Source organism: Calonectris borealis, chromosome 1 (genome assembly GCF_964195595.1).
Source record: "Calonectris borealis chromosome 1, bCalBor7.hap1.2, whole genome shotgun sequence".
Classification (NCBI taxonomy): domain Eukaryota; kingdom Metazoa; phylum Chordata; class Aves; order Procellariiformes; family Procellariidae; genus Calonectris; species Calonectris borealis.
The window spans coordinates 94,017,481-94,043,051 of record NC_134312.1 but is presented as its reverse complement, the minus strand read 5'-3'; the positions used below and the strand labels follow the sequence as shown (position 1 = coordinate 94,043,051).

The window sequence follows — 25,571 nt, the reverse complement described above, 5'->3', positions numbered from 1 at the left end:
GCTGCCCTTCAGGAGCGCTTCCTGGCACAGGCGGGGATCTCTAGCCATTTGCTTTCAGACAGGAAAATAAGCTGTCCACTCCAGCGGGGGACCACCCGTGAAAGGTAAGCTCTGGGCAGCACCCCTCCTTTCCCCCCTGAATCCCATCACATTCTCACACTGGGCACCCTCTCCCCACAAGAGACACCACCGGCTTCTCAAAACAACACAACCCTGAGCAAAACAGCAGCAGCTTTTGCCCTCCTTTGCTCTGTGAGTGAACCACAATAAACTGCAGGTAACTCCAAAAGGACGCTTTTTCCTCCTCCGAGTTTTGTTCCCTTCCGTGTTTCAAACCTTCCGGTGCTGTAGGAAGCAGCACCGTGACTTTCACTAATCAGCAAAACAAAGGCAGGGGGTGAAGCACAACCGGCAGCGGCTCGAAAAGGGCAGCTGGCCCGTACGGGGATTGAACCCGCGACCTTGGCGTTATTAGCACCACGCTCTAACCAACTGAGCTAACCGGCCACGCTATGTGTCTTTTACCCAGCGCCCCTGATCGCGGATCCCACGCGGGACGGTAGCCGCTCCGACCCGCCCGGCCGCCGCAGGGGCGGCCCGATCCCCGACGGCTGCACCAGCGCCGAACAGAGACACAAACGCGTGGACACCACGCGTGTCCCGTGCGCAACTCCCTCCTCCACTAGCCCACTCGCCGCGATGCAGAAATGCCCGCCCCCTCCGCGCCCGCCCGCGGGCCCCACGCACCCCTGCAGTCCCACGGCCACGGGACCTCAAAAGAGCGCCTCATGGAGCACAGACAAAAAGAACTTGTCAGGAGTGGGATTCGAACCCACGCCTCCAGGGGAGACTGCGACCTGAACGCAGCGCCTTAGACCGCTCGGCCATCCTGACCGCTGGAGATCGCTTTCAGCCGGCCCGATTCGGCTCTGCCGCGGCGCCGGCCCGCCCCGGAGCGCCCCCACCGCCTGCCAGCTTGCTTCATGAGGAGGGGCTGAGCACGCACGCTTTTTTCTGGCACCTGAAGGAGCGAAGAAACACCTTACACAGAGGCAACGGCAGAAGGGGGCTGAGGAAGCCAGTGGTTAGGACAAGGGCAATGCCATGGCAGCACACCTTCCCAGCTTGCCGTTACGGCCTCCAGCATCTGCTCTGCCTCCAGGGCCTTCAGTATATAAACCACCCCATGGAAACACCACCCTTCACCACCACTGAGCACTGTAAGACGCTGTTCTGTCACACCATCAGCGACCATGGGTGAATGCTACTCTCGGCCCTCTGCAAGAGGCCACAGGATACTACCCAGTCTTAGGGAGACACCAGGCACCACAGCCTTGCCAACTCCCATCCATTAATTCTGAGCAGGTGGCAGCAGGGTTTGTTCTGCTTTACTCCTAATGAGCCTGTAGAAGAAGATTTCAGGACAGTCAGAGGCAAAGGGAGACTGCTTTTTGACAAAGGAGTAGAAAAAGAACCCCTGATCTTCTTTATATTAAGTGTTACAGTGAAGTTTCTTCAACAAGGCCCTAATAATTTTGTGTTGCAGTGAGGTACAAAACCATGGTTACAGATGGGCTAACATTATTTAGCAGTATTTTGAGATACATTTTTGCTCAGTTCTGAAGATAATAGTGCAAACCAAAGTCAAACAAAAACCACCACTTCTCCCCCACCCCATAAAATTCCTTTAAAAATTTGACCTTGAATACCAAACCCACATATTCTTCATTCACTTCTCTTAGCTGCATTAATTTGCCATTTCAGAAGACAGTATCTAGAAGTACATGCTAGACCTTCAGCTTCAGAATTTCTCTGAACTAAGCTGAATGTCACTTTATATGCCATCGGTTACTTGGGTTTCCTAAGAAAGGCTGAAGCCCTTTCCTTGAGAGAACTTCATACAAATAGAAAAAGCAATTCATTCCCAAGGCAGTATCTGATACACCTAACCGTTATACTGCATGGAGACTACAGTTACATTCAGCCAAAGGAAGACACACAGAATGAAGGGATAATGTGTACAAGAGATCAATTTAAACTGTATTTAGTAGTACACCTTAGAGGGAAACCTGCTAGGCTAACAGTAGCTCCAAGGAAAGGGAGAGGAGCTCAGACCAGAGCGCACATGAACTCCAGAGAAGAAACTATAACCCAAGTTCTGCTCATGTAAACATCCAAACCAAAATAAAGTAACAAAATAAAGTAATTTTGGAAACTTAGTCCATGGCTTCCTGTTTTGTGAAAGAGAACAGATGTTCCGATACGTTTTCCAGAAAACCAGCGTAGCAAGGCAAATGAGCAGTGTGCTGCGTTCCCCAAACTGAGATTATGGTTAAATTGCCCAAGTTGCGCAGCCTTCCTTGGTTCTGAGAGATGCGCAAGACACTTCCACCATGGTTGAATTTATGGACATACGCACACAAAAATTACAAATCACTGTTTTTGTACCCCCTAGTCCCAGTATCCATGCAATAAATTGGAATAATCCCACAGCTTCACTTGCACATCATGTCAAGGCAGGTAAGAGAAACGACTAACACAGCCGTATCACACTCCACCAGGACACTGTTGTACTAACAAGAACCACTGATCTGCAAATAGATCTCTCCTTCACTCAAAAGGCTACCAAATGCTATTACCTTATTCCATGGGGAATGACCGTACAGGAACCAACATCTAGTTTCTTATCAGCACTCTTAACTTGTCATGCTTTACCACTTAGCATTAGAAATAAACTCTTCAAAGGCCCTCATTTGGTACGGAACTTATGGGAACTGTGCCAAATCCCAGAGAAATGGTGCTATCAATAGAAAACCAGAATATGCAGTGGATATGGCCAGGGACACAGCAGAGGGAGATGGAAGCAGGGAAGATGCACTACCAATTAAAAAAATATTTGCCTAGAAACATCACTCATCTGCACCTACCACTTCTGATAGGAGAGAGAATACAAACGATTAATCAAGGACTTGCAACTCATCTACTATTAAAAAATGGAAACATCTTCTAAGGAAGAATAGTCTATACATTAAATAGTCTATACATTAAAAGGCTCGCTAAGGAAACCTTACGCTATTAATACTCAGGGAAAAAAAAGCCCCCACAACAACCAGGAATTCAGGTTCCGTTTCACAGGAACATAACAGAAATCCACTTCCCTGCTTGAATAAATATTTTGAGCAGGGCAGAGAAATGCTTCTTCACTTAGATCTAAAAAGTCCTCCTAAGGAACAAAAGAGAAAATGAAGTATTCCTCTAAGTCCTTCCTTAATTACGTTACTTACACATTCTAAAGTTTATACAGTTGTCTTATAGCATTGTGCGCAAAAGTTTTTTTTGCTTCCTTCATGCCCACCCAACCTCACCACTCAACCTCTGAACTTTCCTACCTCACACTTGTCTCTCTTGTTCTTGTTTCACTTATGCCTGTGCTTCTCCTGTCCTGAAGAGTTTTCTAACTAAAAAGCATATGTAGGAAACCAAGAAACAAGCAAATTTTTTTTTTAGTATTTACTCAAAAGTGTTTTAAAAACAATAGCTTAATTTATAACTTTATTGACCTTTGGATACACGATCTAAACCAAATTCCTGAAGTTGGTAACTTCTCCTCCCGGAACAGTTACAGAAATGTAGTTATTTGTTCAAAATAAGTGACCATCTTAAACAGCAGTCCTTTCCTGAAGTCTGCACAGTTTCTTGTGGGTATAAAATCACTTTCCATTGTGTATTGTAAAGGATAATTAGATGCCAAAGAGAATTTTGAGGTCGGCCAGAGTGAGCTTAGTGAAGGCCTCCCCTTTGCCTGACAGCACCTGCTGGGCGAGAACTTTCTTCCTCCTCTGGAGTTGTACGATCTTTTCTTCTACTGTTCCTTCGCAGACAAACCTGAAAAAAACCAAAGCCACATCATCTCAATCTCTAGGAAAAAATGTCAGCATTATATAAGCACTTGCCCAGTAAATTTCCAAAGACTTGTCTCACTTAAAAATTAACAGCCTATTATGTAACTGACAAAATATGCCTTTGCACAGAAAATAGCTGTTCTCATATCCAGATATTATAGCATTTCAAATAAAAGTCTGATGCACCTTAGGCCTCAATTTTGGTCATCTGAAGCAATAGTAATTCTGTGACAAAATCCTGTAGTGATTGCTTGATAACTGATGGCCCCTATTACACTAAAAGCATTGTACACTAAATAGTATTTTAGATTCCAGTTGCTTTGAATTTTCTGTGCATTTACAATAACTAAGCTAGCCTTTTAGTACTTAAAATTACAGATGCTTTTTCTAAAAGCCAACTTTGCCACTTATTAGAAGTGCTCTATATGTTCGAGTTAGTGATATTAGGAAGGTCCAGGCTTAGGGAGCACGGTGAAAAATCTCCACTCAATAAAAGAAGAGAAATGGCTTAGTGCCTGAATTGTTCTCAGGAACGAACAGGACATTCCCATTAAACCACAGGTTGAAAAACAATGAACTACTGCTAGCTGTCAGGACAGCAACGTGCAGGCAAGTGCCACACAGAAACATTTTCATGTGGTCTCTTATCTCGGTGCCCAAACCCCAATCCCACCAGACCTTGTGCCTAGCTTTAAGTAAAGAAACAAGCCTCAAACCGAGGCCTTGTCTCGCCAACTAAAGCCAGACAGTACCTGAGCAGCAACAGCCTCATTTACTGCTAAGGAAAATCCTGACCTGTGTATCACAACATCCTTCTGTTGCCCCACTCGGTAAATGCGGTCACATGCCTGGTCCTCGACAGCAGGATTCCTGCAAGAAAAAAAAAAAAAGAAAGCTTAAGGGCTTATGTTCAGGAATAACTGAAATATCAAAGCCTCTGTGCTTGCCTCATTTGTCTGCCTCCAGGGCATCCTGTTTTCTTCCTCTGTAGAACTAAAACTGCTCCCAGGCTACCTTAGGTTTACTAGCTTGATCACCCAACCAGATTTCCCTTTGTCCTTGGTAGAACTATGCTACAACGCCACAAAAAGTCAGCTGTATGAATTAGGTCACTGTTCCATCTAGCCCCGTATTTCTGGCCAATAGTTAGTACTCACAGAAAGCTGAGTAGCTGGTGAGGAGAGTGAAGCAGGAAGGCAAACTCCATTGAGAGAGGCCTTCACTCAAGAATATTTGCATAAGAAATGGTTCCATTTGACACACAGTTACAGGGAATACTTATTGGCATAACTTACATATTGTAGAAGCATCTCCTTAATGCTGCTACTCAGCAGCTAGTTTTATTCTGAAACACATTAGTTTGCTTTGTAAGTTCCCACGAGCAACATTTAGTTAGAAAAATTGTGATTCTGACTTTGAGAGACCATATAAATATTATGAGCTCATATGCACTATTTTCATAGCCCTGTAAAACCCCAAGGTACACTAGCTATGCCTGATTACTGACTGTGCTCAACACAATCAATTTGTTTCAAGACAAATTCCCTGCAGGCATTACTGTACTATTTTTATTACTGCAAGAAATTAAGCCAAGGACTGCCAAGTCCCCAGTACCCTTTTGTGATACAGACTGCATACTTGCTTCGTTGGATTGCTGTTATGCTCCACTGTTTTTTTACCTCTACAGAACTGTATTTCATGGAGGTGAGCACTGGACTGACAAATCAGAGCGTCTTGGAAGAAGGCTGTAGTAAAAACACTTTTCTACAACTCACCATTAGCCCTTACTCTCAGCTGAACACTTCCCTCTTAACCCAGTTGTATCAGAAGTCACAATACACGTGGTGAGAAGGAAAACAGTGTGCCCTACATACATACTCTGAGATAGAACTTTTATTTCTCTTTACCAGTGTATGTCAAGGAGAAAGAGGTGGTTTCCTCCAGTCAAGTTCAGGCCAACGCCTCCAGCCAGCAACGAGACCAACATTACCTTCAAAGGCCAAAAGGGAGTTAAATTAAGGAGCCTGTTTCCAGAAAATGAAAGCTTCATATACTCCACATATTAATTTGAACTGAAGGATCTGTTTATCATATTTATACCTCATGTGTATATTTATTATGTATTTGGGAGCTTGCCAGATGCTACTTGATAAGGCATAGAAGCCTGGACATGGAAGTTATGGCTCAGAGACACCAGCCTACCATTCCATATGTATTACCCCTAGTTTTTACCGACTAGAGAAAGGACAGAAAAGTTCAGGCTCTCTCTGTGTCCCACTCAAATCATCAGCCTCTCTGATGGCAGCCTGTTGCCAACAATGGGAGCAATCAGCACCAATTCTGAATTAACAGTAATGATTACTTAAACACAGGCAACTGGACTGAAATGGCCTGCCACTCCTTTCACTTTGTTTCCACATAACCTGATATTTAGAAAAAGATGAGTAGCTGGGGAGAAAAGGGGATATAGCAGATGGTCAATTTAGAGAAGATTTCTTGTACAGCAGGAAAAAGACTCAATTAAGGACAGACACTTGCTATATATATTTACTACTCAATTTCATGGTATGGTACCTTAAAACCCTGATCTTGTTTAAGGGGTCAGCTATTCATATAACTGGCAGAAGTCTTCCTTTCTTTAAGTTCAAAGCTAGAAGGAGAAATACCTATTTTGTACATAGCAGCTTGTTCAAGAAATCCAGCAAAGAAAACAAGCTAATGCACCACATTCTCCCCTTCCAGTCACAGATCTATCCTCAGAGGAGACAGCCTGTCCTGCCTCAATCACAGGAACATCAGTGTTCAGATGAAAGTGTACCACTATGAACAATGAATTTGGATTCAGACTTCTTTAGTCACCTGGCAAACTTCCTTGCCTTAGCCAAAATTTCAGACTAGAAACTAGAAGAGCCAAAACACTGTAGTTAATCAGTATTCAAAAAAAAAAAAGACACCTCAAAAATGATAGAAGTCACAGGAGGTCACCTTATTTTGGAAGTGTGCAACACTGACTTCTCTCACCCCAAGCCAAATCTTCCTATCCTTATACCACGGTGAGATAAGCTCTTGTTAATTTTAGCCTCATTCAAACATTCAGTTGTCATTCTCTCTTCTCAAAAGGATTAGTTTGGCACAAAGTATCTGGTGCGCTGGGAAACAATAGTGTCTTACAGGTTCCTTGGCAAGCAGGTGATACAAAGGAAAAGAGATCTTCCAACACAGCGACATGAGCTGGAAACAACCAACCTGCTCTGAGTAGAGCTAACTGGCCCCATATCTTCCACAATAGTCTGTGGCAAAAACATCTTTGAACACACTGAAGATTTGGACAACTTTTGATCTAGCTTTGGAGTCAGATGATCTCTGTACAGAAGGTTAACATAAAAAGGAGCTTTTTAGCAGCTGCTCCTGCCCATTATAAGATACACATTTGTTTTTACCTCTTTCCCTGCTGGTCTTGACACCTACAGGTCCAAATGAAAGTGGTGCCAGTAAATGGAATCATGAAGTCAGCTATCACAGCTGCTCAGAGCAGTGCTAGTAACTGTTTCCCGGCCCTGACTGCATACCTGAGGCCCTTTGGGATTGTTGTTGAACTCTTCCACAACATCCATTCTCTGTTTAGGATTGACAGAGCCATCCACTGTCGCATACTTCAGCCCTAGTCGCTGGAGGTGCAGAGCCACAACTTTCAACATACTTGTCCACTGAGAGACAATAACACTGGGAATGGAAAAGGGTGTTTAGAACAAGTTATGTATGTACTGTAACAGTTTGGTTATTTCAGTGTCTCACCCAAGAGGAGACAATGATTCATGCAAGCTTCCCCACTGCAAACTGGAGCCAAGTCCCTTCCCAATTCAGAAATAGATTCATCTGTAGGTGTAAGTGGGAGAATCTGCTGTGGAAGGCTAATATCCAATAAACTTCAGATAAATTAAGTCTATAACTTTCACCTCTATTTTTGGATTTTACATTGCCACCTACCAATTACAATTCTGAGCTTTTTCTGCAAAATGAATCAATAGTAACACCAAACTTGGATTTCCCTGCGTCTCTCACCCCTCACACTTTTTGGATTAAACAGTCTGGGAGGCAATAATTTGTTTGATAGCTTTTGGAAGGGAGCAAAAGTAATGTTGGTGTTCCCATTCTTATGATGGGAATGCTTTTTGGAAAAGATTTTGCAAAAAAGCTTTCTACGTATGGTTCAACTCTGGAGTTGCCCAAGAACAAGACTTCCTCTTCCAACCCACCTTCAACATAACAAGACAGCTGTAACTACTTTGCAGCCACACACCTGTAAGTGCATTCTACACTGTTTAACAAAACCACACAGAAAATCGTGTAACACTGCAGTCTGGTGCAGAGCAAAGACACACACAACTTGCATAGTGAGAGCTGCAGGACTTCAGCAACATTTAGGTCCTCTGATCAATCTACTCCTTTATCTCAAACAGGTTCAGTTTTAACCACTACTTTATTCCCCCACTTTTTGGTGGGGGTGGGTTGCAGAGCTGAGGGCAAACATTTCTTAGCACAACCAAATTCTTCCCAATTCCGTTTTTGGAGAAAAGAAGAGTACTCCTGGGCCTCAAGGCCTGAGATTCCTCACACATTCCCCTATATTTACACTTACCTACTTCTTAAACTACCCTTTTTTGTCTTAGATTTTTTCTCACAATCAGCTTTCAACTACTGGAGTACTGCCGTTGTTTCATCATACCCAAGTTTTGTATTCAATTGTTTTAAACTATTTCTGCTGCTGTCAAGAGACACGCTTCTCTCAATCACTATGACTAAAGAAAAGGACATGTTTACTAACCTCTTCTGAAACTCAGAGTGACTCTGAATAGTTTTCAGTTCAGCCAAGAGGTGAGCTATCTGCAGGGGGCGGAAAAAAAAAGTTAGTCTGCTTGCTGTCATAACCCAGCTCATGCTTGGCTATTCTTCACTAAAATAGGAAGTGATCAAAATAACTCTTCAACTGGAATTTCTTCCGTGCTCACACTTTCAAGATATCTTAATAGTCATTAGTAAGAATGCTCCCACCATGGAAAACAGGGTTAAGAAATCAAATCACACAGACATGTTTTGTAGATTCCAACCTTCCTTTGAGAACCCAAGTTATTGCCACCTTTCCTCTTGCTGCCATCCCATTTTTTCTGGCTCTTCACAAGCACCATGCTCTCACATGCATGCTTTTCTAAACTTCTGGGAATCCAGTGCTCAAGATTTTCACTGACAGTTTATCAGTACAATCAGATTCTCACAGCTTTATTAGAAGTACCCATCAACACCTGATAAGTTGAAGCCTTCCTAGAAGGGGTTCAGCAGACTATCAATATACTCACCTGATTTCATCTAAATTGCCAACTTAGCCTGATCTGCAATTACCAAGGTGTGACAATTCATTAACAATTTAAAAGGCAAAGTGCTGAAATCCAAGCTTCTCAGGGAAGGTTAGAAAACCACAACCAGAATACCTTGGTGCTCTCCCTCGTGATTTCAAAGATATCTGTTTTAAAAGCTGTGCCATTGAGGTAGACTGTTGACTTGGAATCAGGAGTCTGGAGCTCAGAGAGGGTCAAAGCACTAATTTGTTCCTCAATGGAGAGGGAAAGGCCTTCACTCTTCAAGTTAACTTGGTCCAGAGCCTGTGGGAAAGCAAGCAATATAATAAGGGATCAGAGTCAAGCCTGAGATCAAATTCAGCACTGATCCACAGTCTGCACAATGTCTGCCGAGAACAGTCGGTTTGAAGGAAGCTACGCAATATGAAGACAGAACGATTAAGAAACACTACTGGGTCAGACCAACAGTCCCTTTGGCCCCTAATTCTGCCCCAAGAAGGGGCAATGTACAGAAAGCATGTGAGCTCAGCCATTTTCTGTCTCCTCAGATTCCCCCTCCCATAGCATTTAACAATTGCAGGATTAAAGATGTTAGAAGACAAATCCCTGCCTGTTCCCTTAGTATCTGGACTTATTCTACAGCTGCTTTATATGATAGAGCAAAGAGCTTCTGAAAGATTAGTCTACTTCATGCAAGGCAACTTCAGTCAAGGCACCTGTATGTTGGAGAGCTCTATAAGCCTTTGAAATAGGCTACATTTGTGTATTTGTGCACTTCTCAAGACGAGGTTAAGATCAAGACTACTTCTTTGCCATTAAAACTCTTTTTTTTTTTTTAATCTGAATAAAGGTATAGCCCACACAGGTCATGCTGGGGAACACTTCAGTAGGAAGTATGGCCATGTAAAACCTCTCAGGCTGTAAAACACACAGTCCTAGAAATGGCTCAGTTCATACATGCCTAGCTAAGTGATGCAACACTGTTACAAAGTCTGTTGACTTACAAAAACACTTAAAAAAATCCCTACAAAAAACCCCACACCACTACAACACAATGCAATTACCACTTTCAGTAAGGAGAGATGGCAGCAGCACTGACGGAGCCTCAACAACATGGACAAGACGTGGACAGTACTTGAGACCTGGGAGGCACTTTGGGAGCCTGCTAGAAATTCCTTTTGACTGAGCCCAAACTCTTGTGCAGCTGCCAAGGAAGGAAGACAAAACATCAAGAGCTCTCGAAGGCATTTCCAAGCACTGCCCAGCCACCTCCAGTAAGAGTTTCATCAGTAAGAAACAAGAACCAATAGGCAAGCAAATACCTGATTTAACACAGGAACTCATCAAACCCCACTTAAAAGAAAAGAAAAAAAAAAAGACAACACAAACCAGAGTACCACATACCTTATACTAATACTGACCTCTTTTCCCTAAGCAATTAGACCTTTATTTCAGAAGGGAATTTTAGACCCAGGGAGGTTAAGAGATTTGCCCAGAGCCACAACAGTGAGAACAGGCTTGTAGAATATTATAGTAGGATTCTTCATAACATCAGGGGAGCAGCAAAGCATTTTCCAAAGAATTTCTAAGTCCTGACCTCATGTGGCCAGGTCTGTTCCCCCTCCTTAATTGTGCACTTAAGAGTCACTTCTGCAAATGTTTTCAGGGGAGGGTATTCTCAAACCTTTCTCAAACGGGTTACCACCAGCATACTCTCTGCCTTCATTTTTCTGCTCTTGTCTCTTTAGGTAGGATTGTAGCGTTGACCTAGGAAAACAAGACAAAGACTGTGGGATTTACAGCAGGAAAAAAGACGAGAGGGACCTGAGCTTAACAAGCAAGCTGATGATGCGTTAAGGTAAGGAAGATTTCATGAATCATTTAGTCACAAAACGAGCACAAAAACCCCTCAGTTTTGTTTAACTTGAATATGACCAAAACCAAGATCCATTTTGGAAAACACAAGAGGAAGCAAGTCTGCTTATTGGAATACCTTGAGTATAGTAAGAGCCAGGGCCCAATGGACAACATTCCTCATAATAAAAGGACATCTTTAAATGTATATTTAAAAGGAAGGAAGACTCTTTATAGCAACACTGTTGAAAGAGACCCTGGGAGAACACAAAGTGATGCTGGCTTGCATTACAGCTGTCTGGAAAGGCCAGCATAATTTCCGATTGTATAAATATCACAGGGCAAAGAAGAGAAATTCTCTCCTTTACAGGTGCCGGCACATCATCATTTAAGAACTACTGTTGCAGTTCCAAATCTTTGGAGTCTTGAAATCAATGAGACTAAGTGAAAGGCTAGAAGCTCATACAAGGCACGAACATATAAGAGAAAAGGAATGCATCCGTTTCAACTATTACCAGAACAAGCGATATATTCTCAAACATGATTGACAGATAGTCAGAAAGGGAAAAAATTAACAGGAATTTGTCCAAAAGCTCTTCTTATCTAAAGTGGATTTCTCTTTCTGATTTTTCATACTAGTAAGAAACAAAACCACAAAATAGCTTATCTCTTCCCACATTCATACCTGGATCTTGCAAAGAGCACATTGTATACAGACTGCTCCTCTGCTGAAAGTTTTAACTGATGCAACTGCATTCTACGCTGGGGCAGAGATACCTAAAGTAAAAATACAGAGGATCAGATGTATATAGTGCAAAAATCTTATACATCACCACAAACACCAGTGTTCCAAGATTTAACATAGTATTCTGAGTTTCAGAAGATGGCTGTTTGTTTCTTCATTAAAGTTATTCACATTAATGCAATTATGACACAACAGATATACCCAGAGAACTCCAAGTAGCCTGATTAACACTCAAGATAAAAATCTTTATTGCAAATCATCTGACAGCAAAAGGCATGGGCAACTAAGCATTGACTCCTACATAGCTACCATGGAGGGATTCATTTAACGTGCTGTAAAAGTAGCTTCTCAGTTCCCCATTCAGAATCAGACAGTACACCAAAACTACACCTTTTAAAGGCTTACAGACACACCAATGACCTAATACTCAGTTTAACAGATTATTTGTAAAGGGTAATGCAGAAAGCCAATGCCCCAGCATGCACCAGATCCATTTGACACACAGCAGCTTTAATTCTCAGCGATCTAGGCTAGCTCAGAGACCTAGACTAACTTTCCATTAAGTGGGCATCTACTTGCAATTACTTGACATATTCTCATCTGCATGTGATTTATAACTAAAAGGTTTAATTATTCTGTTATTATTAAATATTTCTGCTTTCTGGATAAGCAACCAAAGCATCCCACAAGCATTCATTCCTCTTGCTCAAGAGACTACAGTAGACAGAAAAAACCACTCATAAACAAACTTGTGCATGTGAAGAACTGACTGGCTGCTGCAACAAAAACAACAGAATGATTGTCTGGTTGTGGAGGGTGAAGTTCTTACCAAGGGCTTGCCAGTTGAATCCAGCTGGTCCTTGGTTCTCCGTAATAAGAGGCTCCTGGTTAAGAGGCTTAGCCTCTCTCCTCCCTTCTTTGTGTTGTTATCTACCTGGTACTTCCACACTTCGTATTCATCAAAAGGAGAGCAACGTAAAAACCTACAACAGAAGGGAAGGACACTTCATACCAAGGGAAGAAAAGTTCTTCAGTTACTCCTGAATGTGCTGGTTTTGGCTAGGATCGTTAATTTTCTTCATAGGAGCTAGTACGGGGCTATGTTTTGGATTTGTGATGAAAACAGTGTTGATAATACAGGGATGTTTTAGTTATTGCTGAGCAGTGCTTTCACAGAGTCGAGGCCTTTTCTGCTTCTCACACCACCCCACCAGCGAGTAGGCTGGGGGTGCACAAGAAGTTGGGAGGGGACACAGCTGTTCCCAACTGACCAAAGGAATATTCCATACCATATGACATCGTGCTCAGCATATAAAGCTGAGGGAAGAAGGAGGAAGGGGGGACGTTCGGAGTTATGGTGTTTGTCTTCCCAAGTCACCATTACATGTGATGGAGCCCTGCTTTCCTGGCGATGGCTGAACACCTGCCTGCCGATGGGAAGTAGTGAATGAATTCCTTGTTTTGCTTTGCTTGCGTGCGTGGCTTTTGCTTTCCCTATTAAACTGTCTTTATGTCAACCCACGAGTTTTCTCACTTTTACTCTTCCGATTCTCTCCCCCATCCCATCGGGGAGGAGTGAGCAAGCAGCTGTGTGGTGCTCAGTTGCCGGCTGGGGTTAAACCACAACAGACCAGAACCAAATTCCTTGCTATCCAAAATAAACCATTTCCAGTTCAGCCACAACTGCTAGAAGCAGTAAAACACTTCCAGTGTAAGGACGCCAATAACTTGTTTGCTCAAAAGTCTTACCATCACTAGCACAGTGAAAGCATCTTTCTGGTTCTGAACCCATCACTTCCCCTTAGCTCATTATGTCTCAAGCATCACCAGCAAATGAAGCACAGACACTTGCCAAAAAGCATATTCATTCGTTATTTCAAAATCCCGTACCTCTTAATTTAAAATTAATTTAAATTATCCAAAATTAATTTCAAATGCAAGTTCTCTCTGGTTCTCCAACACCCTTCACAATCTTTCCCCCCTCAGTAATGAGGAGCACGGAGTTTAACCTGCTTATCATTTGTTTAGAGAAGCCAAAGTTTTCACCCTTTCCTTCAATGTCCTTGTTGCACAACACTCTTTAATAAGGTCCTCCCAGGCTGCCCTAGTAGGAACAAGGATTATCGCACAAAACTTCTGTTCATTAAAATTGGTTTTATGGATATTCTTCTTGGAGACATAGGAGATCTGAAGTAATTTCCCCTTTGCCCTCTATGAAAGCAGAATAGCTACACACAACAGTAGACACATGGTCAGCCTTGCACAATGCTTCAGCCACAGAATTTGCAATCCAGTGCCTGAAGCGTTAATACACCTCATCTCAGTACCCTGCATATCTTAGAAACCTCTCAAACTTAGAAACAACTTCAGCACTTTGTCAAAGAAGAATTACTGGAATGGGGGCCCTGTCCATGTGCCTCATGTGCAGTCGGCTCACCTCAGGAGAGAGTACATGTCCAGTAAGTTGTTCTGTATCGGCGTCCCGGTGACAGCCCATCTGGCACTGGCTCTCAGTTTGCACACAGCTATAGAGGTTTGAACCTTAGGGTTTTTAATATTGTGAGCTTCATCCAATATAACTCGAGCCCAAGCTACCCTGAGCAGAGGGGAACAGGGAGATGACCCACTCTGAAAGAAAATCAGACTATTTATAACACAGAAAATAACGTTGCTAGGCTCTCTAAAGAGTTACAAGCAAACACATTTTTCCAGCAAGAAGCCTTTTCCTGATGTTATTTGGCAGTAATCTGAGCTTTTACTGTCATGTAAGAGATGCTCTCAAAAAAATAATCTCTCCAAAGTTTCCATAAAAGTTTATAAGCCAAAGAATGTAACGTTTGCCTGTTCTTAATAACAATTTCTAATTTTCTGCTGTTTTTCTTGCTTTTAACGTTTTATCACCTCTTTCTTCCCAAGAGGCATTCCATATCAGTAAAATTTTGCTAGGCTGGGACCAAGGACAACATATAATTATTCTGATCTCTCTACAGTTTTTTTATAGATGCCGCCTTGAAGTTTCAGGAAATTCAAAGGCCTGTTTGCTTTAAGAGCTATATCTAGATCTGTGCACAGAGGTAGGAGGCAAAAATATCCACCAGCAAGGGACTTCCTCCATACTGTGTAGCCAAGTTCAGTAAGCATTCATCAATCACTTTATTATTTTCATAGCCTAGCAAATACACTGCTGTTTCTTCAAGAGTGCAGCACGTAAGCTGCCACAGTCTCAGTTCAGACTGACCCAGAGCCTAAGCGCGACAGGTTTCTGGTAGTTTAAAGTGACATTAGCGCTTCAAGCAGCAAAGAACACCAAACAGGAGATTCTAGGGTTCCTTTACGGTCTCACCTTGAAAGGAGGAGTATGAGATTCACCATTGCGCTCTTAAAATTACTTTTTAGGACATTTCAATTTATTCAATGTAGCGTATTCTGTATTACTACAGAACAGATTTATTGTGAATATTTTTCTTTCTGCACTTCACAGCACTTTCTCTCATCACTTTATTTTTATTGTGCAAACTCAACAGGGGACTGACAGGAAAAAAAAAATTCAACTCGCTGCTCACTGTAGCATACATAAGGTGCTACTTGAAACAATAATGGTTTGCAACACCTCAGAACAAAATGATAAGGCAATCCTCTATCAAGAATATGGCTTCTCACCCCCACATCATGGTCCTCAGCAGGGACTTTCGCCTCCTCTTTACTTGTGGGAACCTCCTTGGAGAGAAGGCTGTAGGTTGTGACAACAACATCATATTCAGAGAGTCTGCACAAAAGGAAAATAGTAATTAGGAATAAGAACAGCTGAGGAATTTATTTTGCAAGGCAGACAAAATGCTTGCTCAAGGTTTAAGAAGCCAGTTCTACAAGAGCTGAAGCGCAGAGTTTTACAGAAAACAGAGCTTCATAGCAGTCAAACAGGAAGGGCACGTTGTCCCCATTTTATGGATACTGAAAGTAGACACAGCAAGCTCAAGACGGTAAAAGCCAGTGGTATAGAATGCACTCCACATGAGAGGAACACTACTTAGAATTTGGGACCTAGAAACACTGCACAGCATGACCTAAAGCGGTGTAGACAATTTTCTGATCTATACATGCAGCTGATAAAAAAAATACACAACCACAAAGCACAAGCATGGAAGAAACTGCCACTGACAGTCTCTGCAAGCAAAAAATGTTTCAGGGAATGTACATCTTTTTTTTTTTGTTATCAGGAACAGCAATAGCCTGCACCAGAACCACTCGGCATGGGTACAGGCCATAAAGGTTTTGCTATATACACCTTGACAGCAGACATCAGCCTGACCTTCTGGATCTTCCACATTTCCATACTTCAGGTTCTTCCATCATTCTACTGAATTTCAACTCTGATATACACAATCTCTCACCAAGTAGTATTTTACTTTTCTTGGTCATATTTATGGTTTAGCACTTACGCCTCTACATGTTTATCTCTGTTTGGCCCATGGTACAAATACACCCTCAGTTTGCCACAGCCCACGTGTCTGTCAATCTCTTTCTTCCAGTGATGGATCAAGGATGCAGGACAAATGATTAAAGTGCTGTGGGAAGGGATAACAGTGGAATCTGCAGGGAAATATTGCAGACAGATTTCAATGTCTTCACATTAGACTACAGAAGTTTTAGAAAGTCACAACAATTAAGAAGATTGGTCCAACTTTCCTGTGAACACAGTTTGTGAAGCAGACATCTCCAACATTGCCTTCCTGGGGACTGTTAGTTCTGGGTGGAAAAAACTGTACTTAAACACTAAAGCATCACTTGCTCTCCACTCAGTTATACTATATATCTGTGCACTTCCTTTGGATAAGCTGAAAGGTTAGAATTCAGGAACTAACCCTGATCTCTCCTAAGAATACAGTTCCAAATATTCTCCTAAGAATACAGTTCTTTCCTGTTCTAGAAGACTGGTATTTTACCATTTTGAACCACATACGGGAAAACAAACACACAGTCAGTAAACTTGGCAAAACAGGAAAAAGTAGTCCAATTAATTCCATGAAAATAGAGACAGTGACAGGTTGTGGACACAGAAACTATACTGTTTAAAAACTCTAACATCCCTTATCTCCATGGACAAGAGAAAAGTAATCTTATGGGGGAAAAAGGGAAAAAAAAAATCAGTGACAAGGAGGTGAGTAGTAACTCATTTACGTCCTTATGCTATGAAAACTATGCATATGTTTGTATATGTTGAAAAAACTATGAAACTTTTTTCAAAACAGCATATGCTGACTTTACCTGGTTCAGGAAACTAACCAATAAAAAAAATCCAAAACAGTATAAAGCAATGAGTTGGGAAATCCTACACATCCAATGGAAGAACAAATGACACTGATCAAGAGAAAAGCCTTGCAAGGGAGTGCAGTAAACATTAAGCCCCACGGAATTGTCCTACAGAAAGGAAGTGAGCACAGATAGAGCCTGTTGTTTTACAAGCTGTTAGCCTATAACGCTTTGGGCATTTCAAATGGCATTGCATCATAATGCATGTACTGTGTGACGGAAACAATTCTGTACCGTTTTTGGATAGCCATATTTCTAACTTCTCCTTTCTTTTCTCTGTCTTCAGCTGCTTCTGGGCCAGAATGAGAGCAATCATCGTTAGGGTCTTCCCCAAGCCCATGTCATCCGCTGGAAAGAGACAAACAGAAGTTGTGATGACCTGCAAAAATGAGCCCCCCTAGCTCAGATCTACACTGAGGTAAATACTGCAACAGAAATTGCCCTGGGGAGCCCTGGAAATAAAAATACACATCTGATCATTTCAGGGTATGATTTAGTAATGGGTTAATACCTGTAATTGGTCAAAGGGCACAGAAAAACAAGCCCCTTGACATGCCTACAAAATAACTAGTTATGGGCTTCCGAGTAAGTTATAGAACCATAGAATCATTTACATTGGAAAAGACCTTTAAGATCATCAAGTCCAACCGTTAACCTAAAACTGCTAAGTCCACCACTAAACCATGTCCCCAAGTGCCACATCTACACATCTTTTAAATACCTCCAGGGATGGTGACTCAACCACTTCCCTGGGCAGCCTGTTCCAATGCTGAACAACCCTTTCGGTAAAGAAATTTCTCCTAATATCCAGTCTAAACCTCCCCTGGCGCAACCTGAGGCCATTTCCTCTCGTCCTATCGCTAGTTACTTGGGAGAAGAGACCAACACCCACCTCGTTACAACCTCCTTCGAGGTAGTTGTAGAGCGCGATAAGGTCTCCTCTCAGCCTCCTCTTCTCCAGGCTAAACAGTCCCAGTTCCCTCAGCCACACCAAGCTTTTGCTACCATAAATCTGCCCCCCAGAATCCACTTTCCCGTTCTGTTGCTTACCCAGAATTCCTCCACATGGTCTCTGACTCTCTCTCCAGAGTAGCCATGCGAGCGCTTGTTTTTGGTGCGGCAGCAGTGGAACCTGAGAGGGCGAGACAGAGGATTTGAAGGAAACATCTTGCAAACTTCAGACACTTCTGCTTCCTGTACCAAATTATCCAGGTGAACTGTCCCACTACAATCTTACTAAAAGGAGTTTGCCTACCTGTTCTTTTCCCACATGGACGGGGACACCCAAGATGAGCAACTCCTGCAGACAGGGGGTCAGCAGTACCACAGATCAGTCTCGCTAATGCTTTACAGACAAAGCATCCTAGCACCTCACAGTGCTCTGAGAGCATGCGAGGGTGGCTCATTCAGGTGGAAGATCCACCCAAGTCTACCTTGCTCACAACAGGCATCACTGTCAAGGAGGGGTATTAAGAATACTTCCCCTTTTCTCACTAAGTCTAAGACCCCTACAGATTCTTAAAAGACAGGAAGACAGACTACATACTATCACCATAAGACATTAAATGGCCTTCCCCAGCACTGAAAAGGGCCCAAGTGGATCTGGCAAGTGACACAACATATATACATCAACACACCATCTTGTAGAGGTATGTGCCTTACAATACCTTGCACATAACCTCAACTATGGGTTCTGCCCCACCGCACAGATAAAGAGTTGGTCTTTGGCAAATCAGAACTGACTATTCTGGAGTCCATTGGGTTGCATGAACTCAATCATCTGCAACACTTTAAAAAGACTATTTCTTATAGCTCACTGGGAGACCTAACTGGGAGAAAAGAGTAATAATAAGGTTCTCACTAGACCTGCCTCTGCTCTGCCAGACGTATACAAACAAATGGTGGTGAGTTGGTTGCTTTGTCTTAGGTACTACTACTTCGTGCAAGTGCTAAATTTTCTGAAGACACCACAGGAGGAGGGTAGAACATCAGTATTGCCAATCTGAAGCAACTCTCATAGGTTAGAAGTAATTAGAGCATCTCTTTCCAGCAGGTTGAAAACTGCAAAGTAAAATGCGAAAGGACAGGATGCTCTAGCATATCACCCTGATGTTACGCTTCGTGATGGAGGTAACAGTAAACCTCTAAGCTCAGCAGCACAACATCCTCCATCCTTGCCAACTCACCTTCAATCCAGAGGGATCTTCAGCTACTGTCTGCTCTGTTGGACAGGATTCCAGAGATTTGTGAAGATGATTAATAGCATCACTTGTGGCACTGTGTACAGCCCTGATTCGGTCTTCTGTCATTCTTCCTCCATATAGACTCTGCACACCAGAGTTCACTGGAAAGATACAGTATTATGCATGAGGAGTGTTTACAAAGCTAACTCTCCCAAGCAGATCTTTCATCTCAGAGATTGATCTCAGTGGCTACAGATGCCCGAGGGGCAGTACGCAGTTCACAGTACCAAAAAAGGTTTAGTACTCTCGCATATATCCAACAAGTTGCAGGATTCTTTCAAAACTAGTCCTCACCAGTGTTCTCTTTAATGAAAATAAGGTCTTTCCATACTTACTTCCAAAACCATGGCCACAATATTCACTGGAATCCAAAGTAGCAGCAGCCGAGGGGTGACTGTGTGAGCCTGAAGAGGTCCCTGCTGTAGGATCCTGGAGCGGTAGTGGCGTTATCAACTTTGTACCGCCTGGCCTGCCAAATGGGTTAGGCAAAGATTCCTCACGACAGCCACTGCTTGCACTATTCTCCCCTTAAGAAGAAAGGAATTGCAGGTTGAAAAGGCTGCACAATGGACCCCAGAGCCTTGCGTTACAGCCCAGAGAAGGGTCTTTGTTTTGCCCAATGGTCTGCTTGCAAAATATTATTAAGTGGACACACGGATTTAACGGCAGGGTAGCAGGTTACCGTATCAGCTGAGCCACTGCAACTACTAACATGCATGCTCTTAGCCTGCTCCTACGTGACAGGCAATGCAGTTCAGCTCAAGCCTCAAGGTGTGGTTTATACCAACACAGTGAACTTTGCAAGTGTGATCAGATTAGTGCAAACACGAGGTCAATTCTGCACACTGTTCCCAGAGGATTTATTCCTTTTAAAGACATCTTTCTTGTCAATGTTTTGGTCACAAAAACTATCAAAACATCCAAGAACGAATGGGCCAAAAACTCTGAGCTTTTCTATCTTTCCTGGAAAGGTCTGTCTTGCTTAAAACCAGATATGGTATAAGACATTGGGACTGCTTGTTGTGTGGTGGCCTGTGAGTTTCTTTGCTAGAGATCCTCGGTTTCTAGAGTTGTCAAGCTGGATCTTTTAATCAACACAATTGATATTATGATCACTAAATAACTCTCCTGTTGAGGTGATCGTACAGGTAACTCAACAGAATGCCTCTCTTCCACAGGTGATTAGTACTAGTTAATGGACTTTACAGGAATGGCACACTGGAAGCTGCTTATCTTGCATTTGGTAACTTAAACATTCAGACACAGCAGCCAAAACATGCATAAGCAGCATGGTTCCATACTGCAACAAAGAGGAAGTTAACACTTCACTAGCAAGTTCTCAGAGGCATACCTGCCTCAGTCATGTAGCCAAAGCTGGACACAGAACTAGCCCTGGGTCCTAACCATGGGAGGAAACTCTCTTGGGAAGCCACCACACTTCAGAAGAAACGCTGAGTTGTTCCATTCATCCTCTCCCAGACACACACTTTGCAACTAACACTTTTCATCTTCAGTGAATCTCAACAGACAAACTTTATATAGGTCACATGCCATATAGAAGTTTATGCCATTTTTCCTCAATATTAACAACTATAGTAAGACAAACTGTTTTGTAAAGTTCTGGGGCAAAAAAATTTAGCCCTACCTTTTTCAGTAGTGTCTGCTGGCGAAATGTTAAGAGCACTGAGTGCAGCTTCCAAATCCTGCACTTGCTTTAATAACCGTTCCCCTTTATCTGGCAGCAGCTGAATGTTCACTGTAGCCAATGTACTCTGCAAAACAAAAAAGAATGCAAAACCTGAGAGCGCTTACCAAGCTGTCATGTTTAACCCCATTCAGCAACAAAGCACCACACAGCCGCTCGCTCACCATCCCCCCACCCCGCCCCAGTGGGATGGGGGAGAGAATTTGAAGAGCAAAAGAAAATTCGTGGTTTGAGATAAGAACAGTTTAATACTTGAAATAAAATATTATAATAATAAATTGTAATGAGAAGTAAAAGAAGGAGAGAGAGGGAGGGAGGGAGGGAGGAACAAAACCCAGGGGGAAAAAAAAAACAAAACAAACAAAAAACCACCACCAACAAAAAAAAAACCCAAGACAAGTGATGTAACCACTCACCACCCACTGACTGGTGCCCAGCCCATCCCCAAGCAGCGATTGCTGCCCCCCAGCCAACTCCCCCCAGTTTATATACTGAGCATGACATTATATGGTATGGAATATGCCTTTGGCCAGTTGGGGTCAGCTGTCCTGGCTGTGCGCCCTCCCAGCTTCTTGTGCACCTGGCAGAGCATGGGAAGCTGAAAAGTCCTTGACTAGTCTAAACACTACTTAGCAACAACTAAAACATCAGTGTGTTATCAACATTATTCTCATACCAAATCCAAAACACAGCACTAGACCAGCTACTGGGAAGAAAATTAACTTTATCCCAGGACACAAGCTCTCTGCCAGGAGAGAACAATTAACTCAGAAGTTTAAAAACACTAATCTAATGACATAGTAATTTGTATTTTGATACTGTTCTACAATCTCCAAAAGCATTTAAGTGCCATTCAGTGTGATTAAATAGTCTTTTAGCAGAAAATAAACTAACCATTAGTGTTCTTTAGAAGACATGGAAGCATGCAGGGCCTCCCCCTTTTATGAAACAGGATGAACAGGTAGTCAAGTGACTTTGAAAATCTTAACATCTCTCAAAGCACCGAAAGTTCAATCTACTTGTACATTTCTTTCTATACTAGCAGGAATGACAGTTCTGACTGTTTATTTTGAGGTTCTGTTCTGAGCTCTAGGCAAACAGGGGTTTTTATAATAAAAACTATGAAACATAATTATTGGCAATTATTAAAAAAAGCACACAGACAGGTAGTTTATTTCCTCTTAGTGTGACCTTTCATGACCAGATCATTCTTATTCCACAAGGCCAAGAGAGACCACCGGAAACAGCCACATTATTTAAAAAGGTTAAGCTGGCTGTGCACTGTTCCATCTTATGCAAATGACTTTCTGGGTAAAAGACAGACACAACCTCAGGCAGGTCAAAACTGAGCACCCCCAAATGCAGAAGGTTGTGTTACCTTAGGAGTAATTATCTCCTGTGTGGCTTAAAACAACTAGCCTGTACCTAGGCTGAATTCCCTCCCTTGCCCCATCTCCCTAAACTATCCAAATATTTTGAGTTTCTGCTGTGAGGGGATACCATATTCGGATGCCTGTCACGAGTAAGGGAAGTCACCCTGAACATAGAACCAAAAAAAAGGAATAATAGGTACAATAAATGACCTTCTTCTGTTTCAGCTGGACTACAAGATGGTTGTGAAGAGCTTTAGGGTCCTGGGGTCCTTCCATGTGATGTGATGCTGCAGCTCCTGGCAAAGATGTCCCCTCCATACTCTTCCCTGATTTTCCTGAAGGAATCTCTCTTGACTGCAAACCCTCAACTGATTTCTCAGGTTTACTTTTACCTGATGAGGAATAAACAAATCCTACTTCATCAGTGTCACTGCCAGAGACTTCATCAGCAGGCTGTCCCAGCCCTGGTCTGATTTGTGTCTTGGGCGGCACTGGCTCTGCTCCTCCCTTCAGGGCAGTATGTTGCAACGCCGATTGTGGTACTGCTGGGGAAATCACACCTTCTTTGGACATCGATTTCTTTTCTCCATTCTTCCCACCAATGTATTCTTTCTCTCTGGTTTCTTTACCCCCACAGCTTTTTAAGCTTTTCTCTCCGAGCTGTTCCTCCTCTGGAGGCTTAGTACTTGTACTTTGCTTTCCAAGACTTAGGGGAAAGAGCTTTGATCTCCCGCCTGGCTCTTCCTCCACACACTCAGAAGACTTCTTGGATTCCCTGCCACCGCCACCATATTTCTCTTTCTTTTTGCTGTTTTTCCCTCCCCAAGTCTCAGAAAGACCAAGTTTAGATTCAGACACTGTGCTTTCTTTTAGTTCTGGATCACTCCTATTTCCTGTGGACTGCTTCTCTTTAGTTTTCAGCCCTTCTAGAGGTTCTTTCTCTATGGAGGAATCAGAGGTTGATTTCTTTTCTTTATGTGACACCAGCATGTCCTCTTTCTCTGCTTTTACTCCTTTTGCTTTACTTTCCTCTCCATTGCCTTGCTCAATTTGTTTCCAGGATGATGGTTCACAATTCTTGTCTATCACTTTGAACGGATTTCTTTGGCCGCTGGGATTAAAGAGAGGTGCTGTCTTGGGCTGTGATTCCAAGGTTTTTGACACTTTGGTAGCTTTGGGGTCCTGCAATATATACAAGTGAGCAAGTGCTAACGTACAAATTGTTAAAGCTTGCTAACTATGCACACAATTTAATCATCTCAAGCAAGACTTCATTCTCTACGAACACCCTCTTTCCTATCATTTTAACAGGATCAGGATAAACATTTTACAAGGAAAACAAAACAAATCTGCTGGTTTTCTGTTTTCTTTGCCATTCCCATGTTTTTTGGTAATCAAATCCCAACAACATCATCCTCAAGAGAAGAGGATGGCCAGAGATCAAACCCAAGTTTCTTTTAGGACTGGAGAACAGCGATTACTTCACACAATTTAGGAGTAAGAGAAGTCTCATCTGGAGGACAGCAGGCTGATATGCTTTTCAGCTAGAAAATACAAATTCTCCCACTATATAGTCTCAGAGATGATGACAGTACACAGAATGAAAAGTCATGCTGGAATAAGCTGACGCTATAATACAAATGAAACGTTCATACCTGCCATGGGATGCTTGCACACCATTTCTTCCCATTCAACTTACTTTTAAGGCATCGGGAAAACAACCTACCAAAGAATAAAACAAGATTTGAACTGCAGGAGCCAGTAAGGGAACTCTAAGTGTTCTTTAAAAAGTACTTTGCACCAAAAACATCACAGACAAGTTCTCTTGATCTGCACTTTACATCCAGACTCCTGCATAGCCAAAGGCCATGAACATTGGCAACAAAGCTTTTTAAAAAAGCATCATTCTCTGGATAAAGGTTCCTAGGGTTTTGGGTTATTTGTTTTTTAATTTTAGCAATAAAAAAAAATAACTGCTCAGGCAAAAATATTGCCTATGTTCAAAGCCTCAGAAGCATCCTATGATTTCAAGGTGTAAAGAAACACCTATTCTTTTAGTTCCACTGCACAGGCCACCTCATCTTTAAAGCACCGCAGGAACACAAAAACTTTGGATGTGGTCTTTTTTTAAACTGGCAGTCAACCAGGACTGCTGCAAGAACTTTATCAGAATTAATATTGGTGAATTCAGTGCAACCAACGTGAGTCTTGGATGAACCCAGCCACAGAGCCCTGTTCAATTCTGTTAAAAACAAACATTATCTGATCACTTAGGTTTATACCATCGAATACAATTGTTAATAAAAGTAGCAAACATTTTGAAACACGCTAAGTGAAGGCCTCAAGGCTGGATGAGCCTTTTTCTAGAAGGAAATTGGCAAGCCAGCCACCATCAAACAATTCCAAACATTCAAACCTGTACAACAAACCTTTGTTTCCACTTTGAGGAACTTACTGGTATTCATCTCTGTCCTGCTGCTGAACCAGGACTTGCAGCTCCACCATGCATCCCTCGTGGATCAAGCAGTGAGAAGCAGGAATGCTGGAAAGAGGAAAGGAAAAGAGGTAGAATAAAGACAAGACAGGCTGCCCAGGGAACAGCAACGGCAAAAACAATTACTTGGGACAAAATACTTGGAGATTCTTCTCAAAGACTACGTGGCTAAGAAAATAAAAGTTTATTCCTGCTGACATAGCACTGAATTTCCCTCAAAACGGCCGTGTGTCCCGCCCCCCACATCCCCACGCCAGCGGGGAGGCCCTCCCGCCCTGCACCTACGGCGCCGGGAGGACGAAGCCGCAGGCCGCCGGGCCCTGCGCTCCGCATACGTAGAAGCTCTTCCCCTTGTTGGGGCCATCGCGGACGCCCGTCTTCAGGAAGCAGAGGGACCCTGCAGGGCGGAGAAGAGGGAAGCTGGTGGGACCGGGACCGGGACCGGGACCGGGACCGGGACCGGGACCGGGACCGGGACCGGGACCGGGACCGGGACCCCCCCGCCACCGCCGCCTCCTCTCACCGTGCTCCGCGCACGACACAGCCTCCATCGCCGGGCAAGAACCGCCACGCCCAGTTTTGAAATCAGCC

The 25,571-nt window shown here is 42.9% G+C and overlaps 1 protein-coding gene, 1 long non-coding RNA gene and 2 other non-coding genes across 9 annotated transcripts in view; 1 reads left to right on the top strand and 3 right to left on the bottom strand.

Moving 5' to 3' along the window:
- The window catches only part of LOC142090225 (uncharacterized), an 8,766-nt gene extending 5,890 nt beyond the window's left edge, over positions 1-2,876 (top strand). Inside the window, exons 4-5 of the long non-coding RNA XR_012676465.1 lie at positions 1-104; positions 530-2,876. The exon at positions 1-104 is cut by the window's left edge and continues 32 nt beyond it. This is a non-coding gene — a long non-coding RNA (uncharacterized LOC142090225). The remainder of the gene's footprint in view (positions 105-529) is intronic.
- TRNAI-AAU (transfer RNA isoleucine (anticodon AAU)) lies at positions 434-507 on the bottom strand. The gene has a single exon. It is a non-coding gene; the product is annotated as a tRNA-Ile (tRNA).
- TRNAL-CAG (transfer RNA leucine (anticodon CAG)) lies at positions 812-894 on the bottom strand. Its single transcript has one exon. It is a non-coding gene; the product is annotated as a tRNA-Leu (tRNA).
- A 663-nt stretch (positions 2,877-3,539) lies between the features above and the next one.
- TTF2 (transcription termination factor 2) lies at positions 3,540-25,570 on the bottom strand. 6 transcript variants are annotated; one of them, XM_075167462.1, is made up of 23 exons: positions 25,504-25,570; positions 25,262-25,377; positions 24,942-25,028; positions 24,142-24,208; positions 22,697-23,668; positions 21,054-21,180; positions 19,744-19,935; positions 19,352-19,509; positions 18,216-18,297; positions 17,400-17,513; positions 16,295-16,445; positions 15,516-15,621; positions 14,293-14,483; positions 12,685-12,838; positions 11,796-11,887; positions 10,941-11,023; positions 10,321-10,460; positions 9,389-9,559; positions 8,728-8,786; positions 7,472-7,625; positions 5,810-5,892; positions 4,698-4,772; positions 3,540-3,885 (listed from the first exon to the last, which is right to left on the bottom strand). In XM_075167462.1, the coding sequence occupies exons 2-23, from the start codon at positions 25,342-25,344 to the stop codon at positions 3,741-3,743; spliced, it is 3,486 nt and encodes a 1,161-aa protein (XP_075023563.1). In that variant the 5' UTR covers positions 25,345-25,377; positions 25,504-25,570; the 3' UTR covers positions 3,540-3,740. The 6 variants fall into 6 exon arrangements, 5 of the variants coding, with proteins under 5 accessions (XP_075023563.1, XP_075023554.1, XP_075023574.1 ...); XM_075167453.1 differs by having other exon boundaries at positions 25,266-25,377; XM_075167473.1 differs by lacking the exon at positions 16,295-16,445 and having other exon boundaries at positions 14,293-14,499; positions 25,266-25,377.
- Position 25,571: the final 1 nt, after the last annotated feature.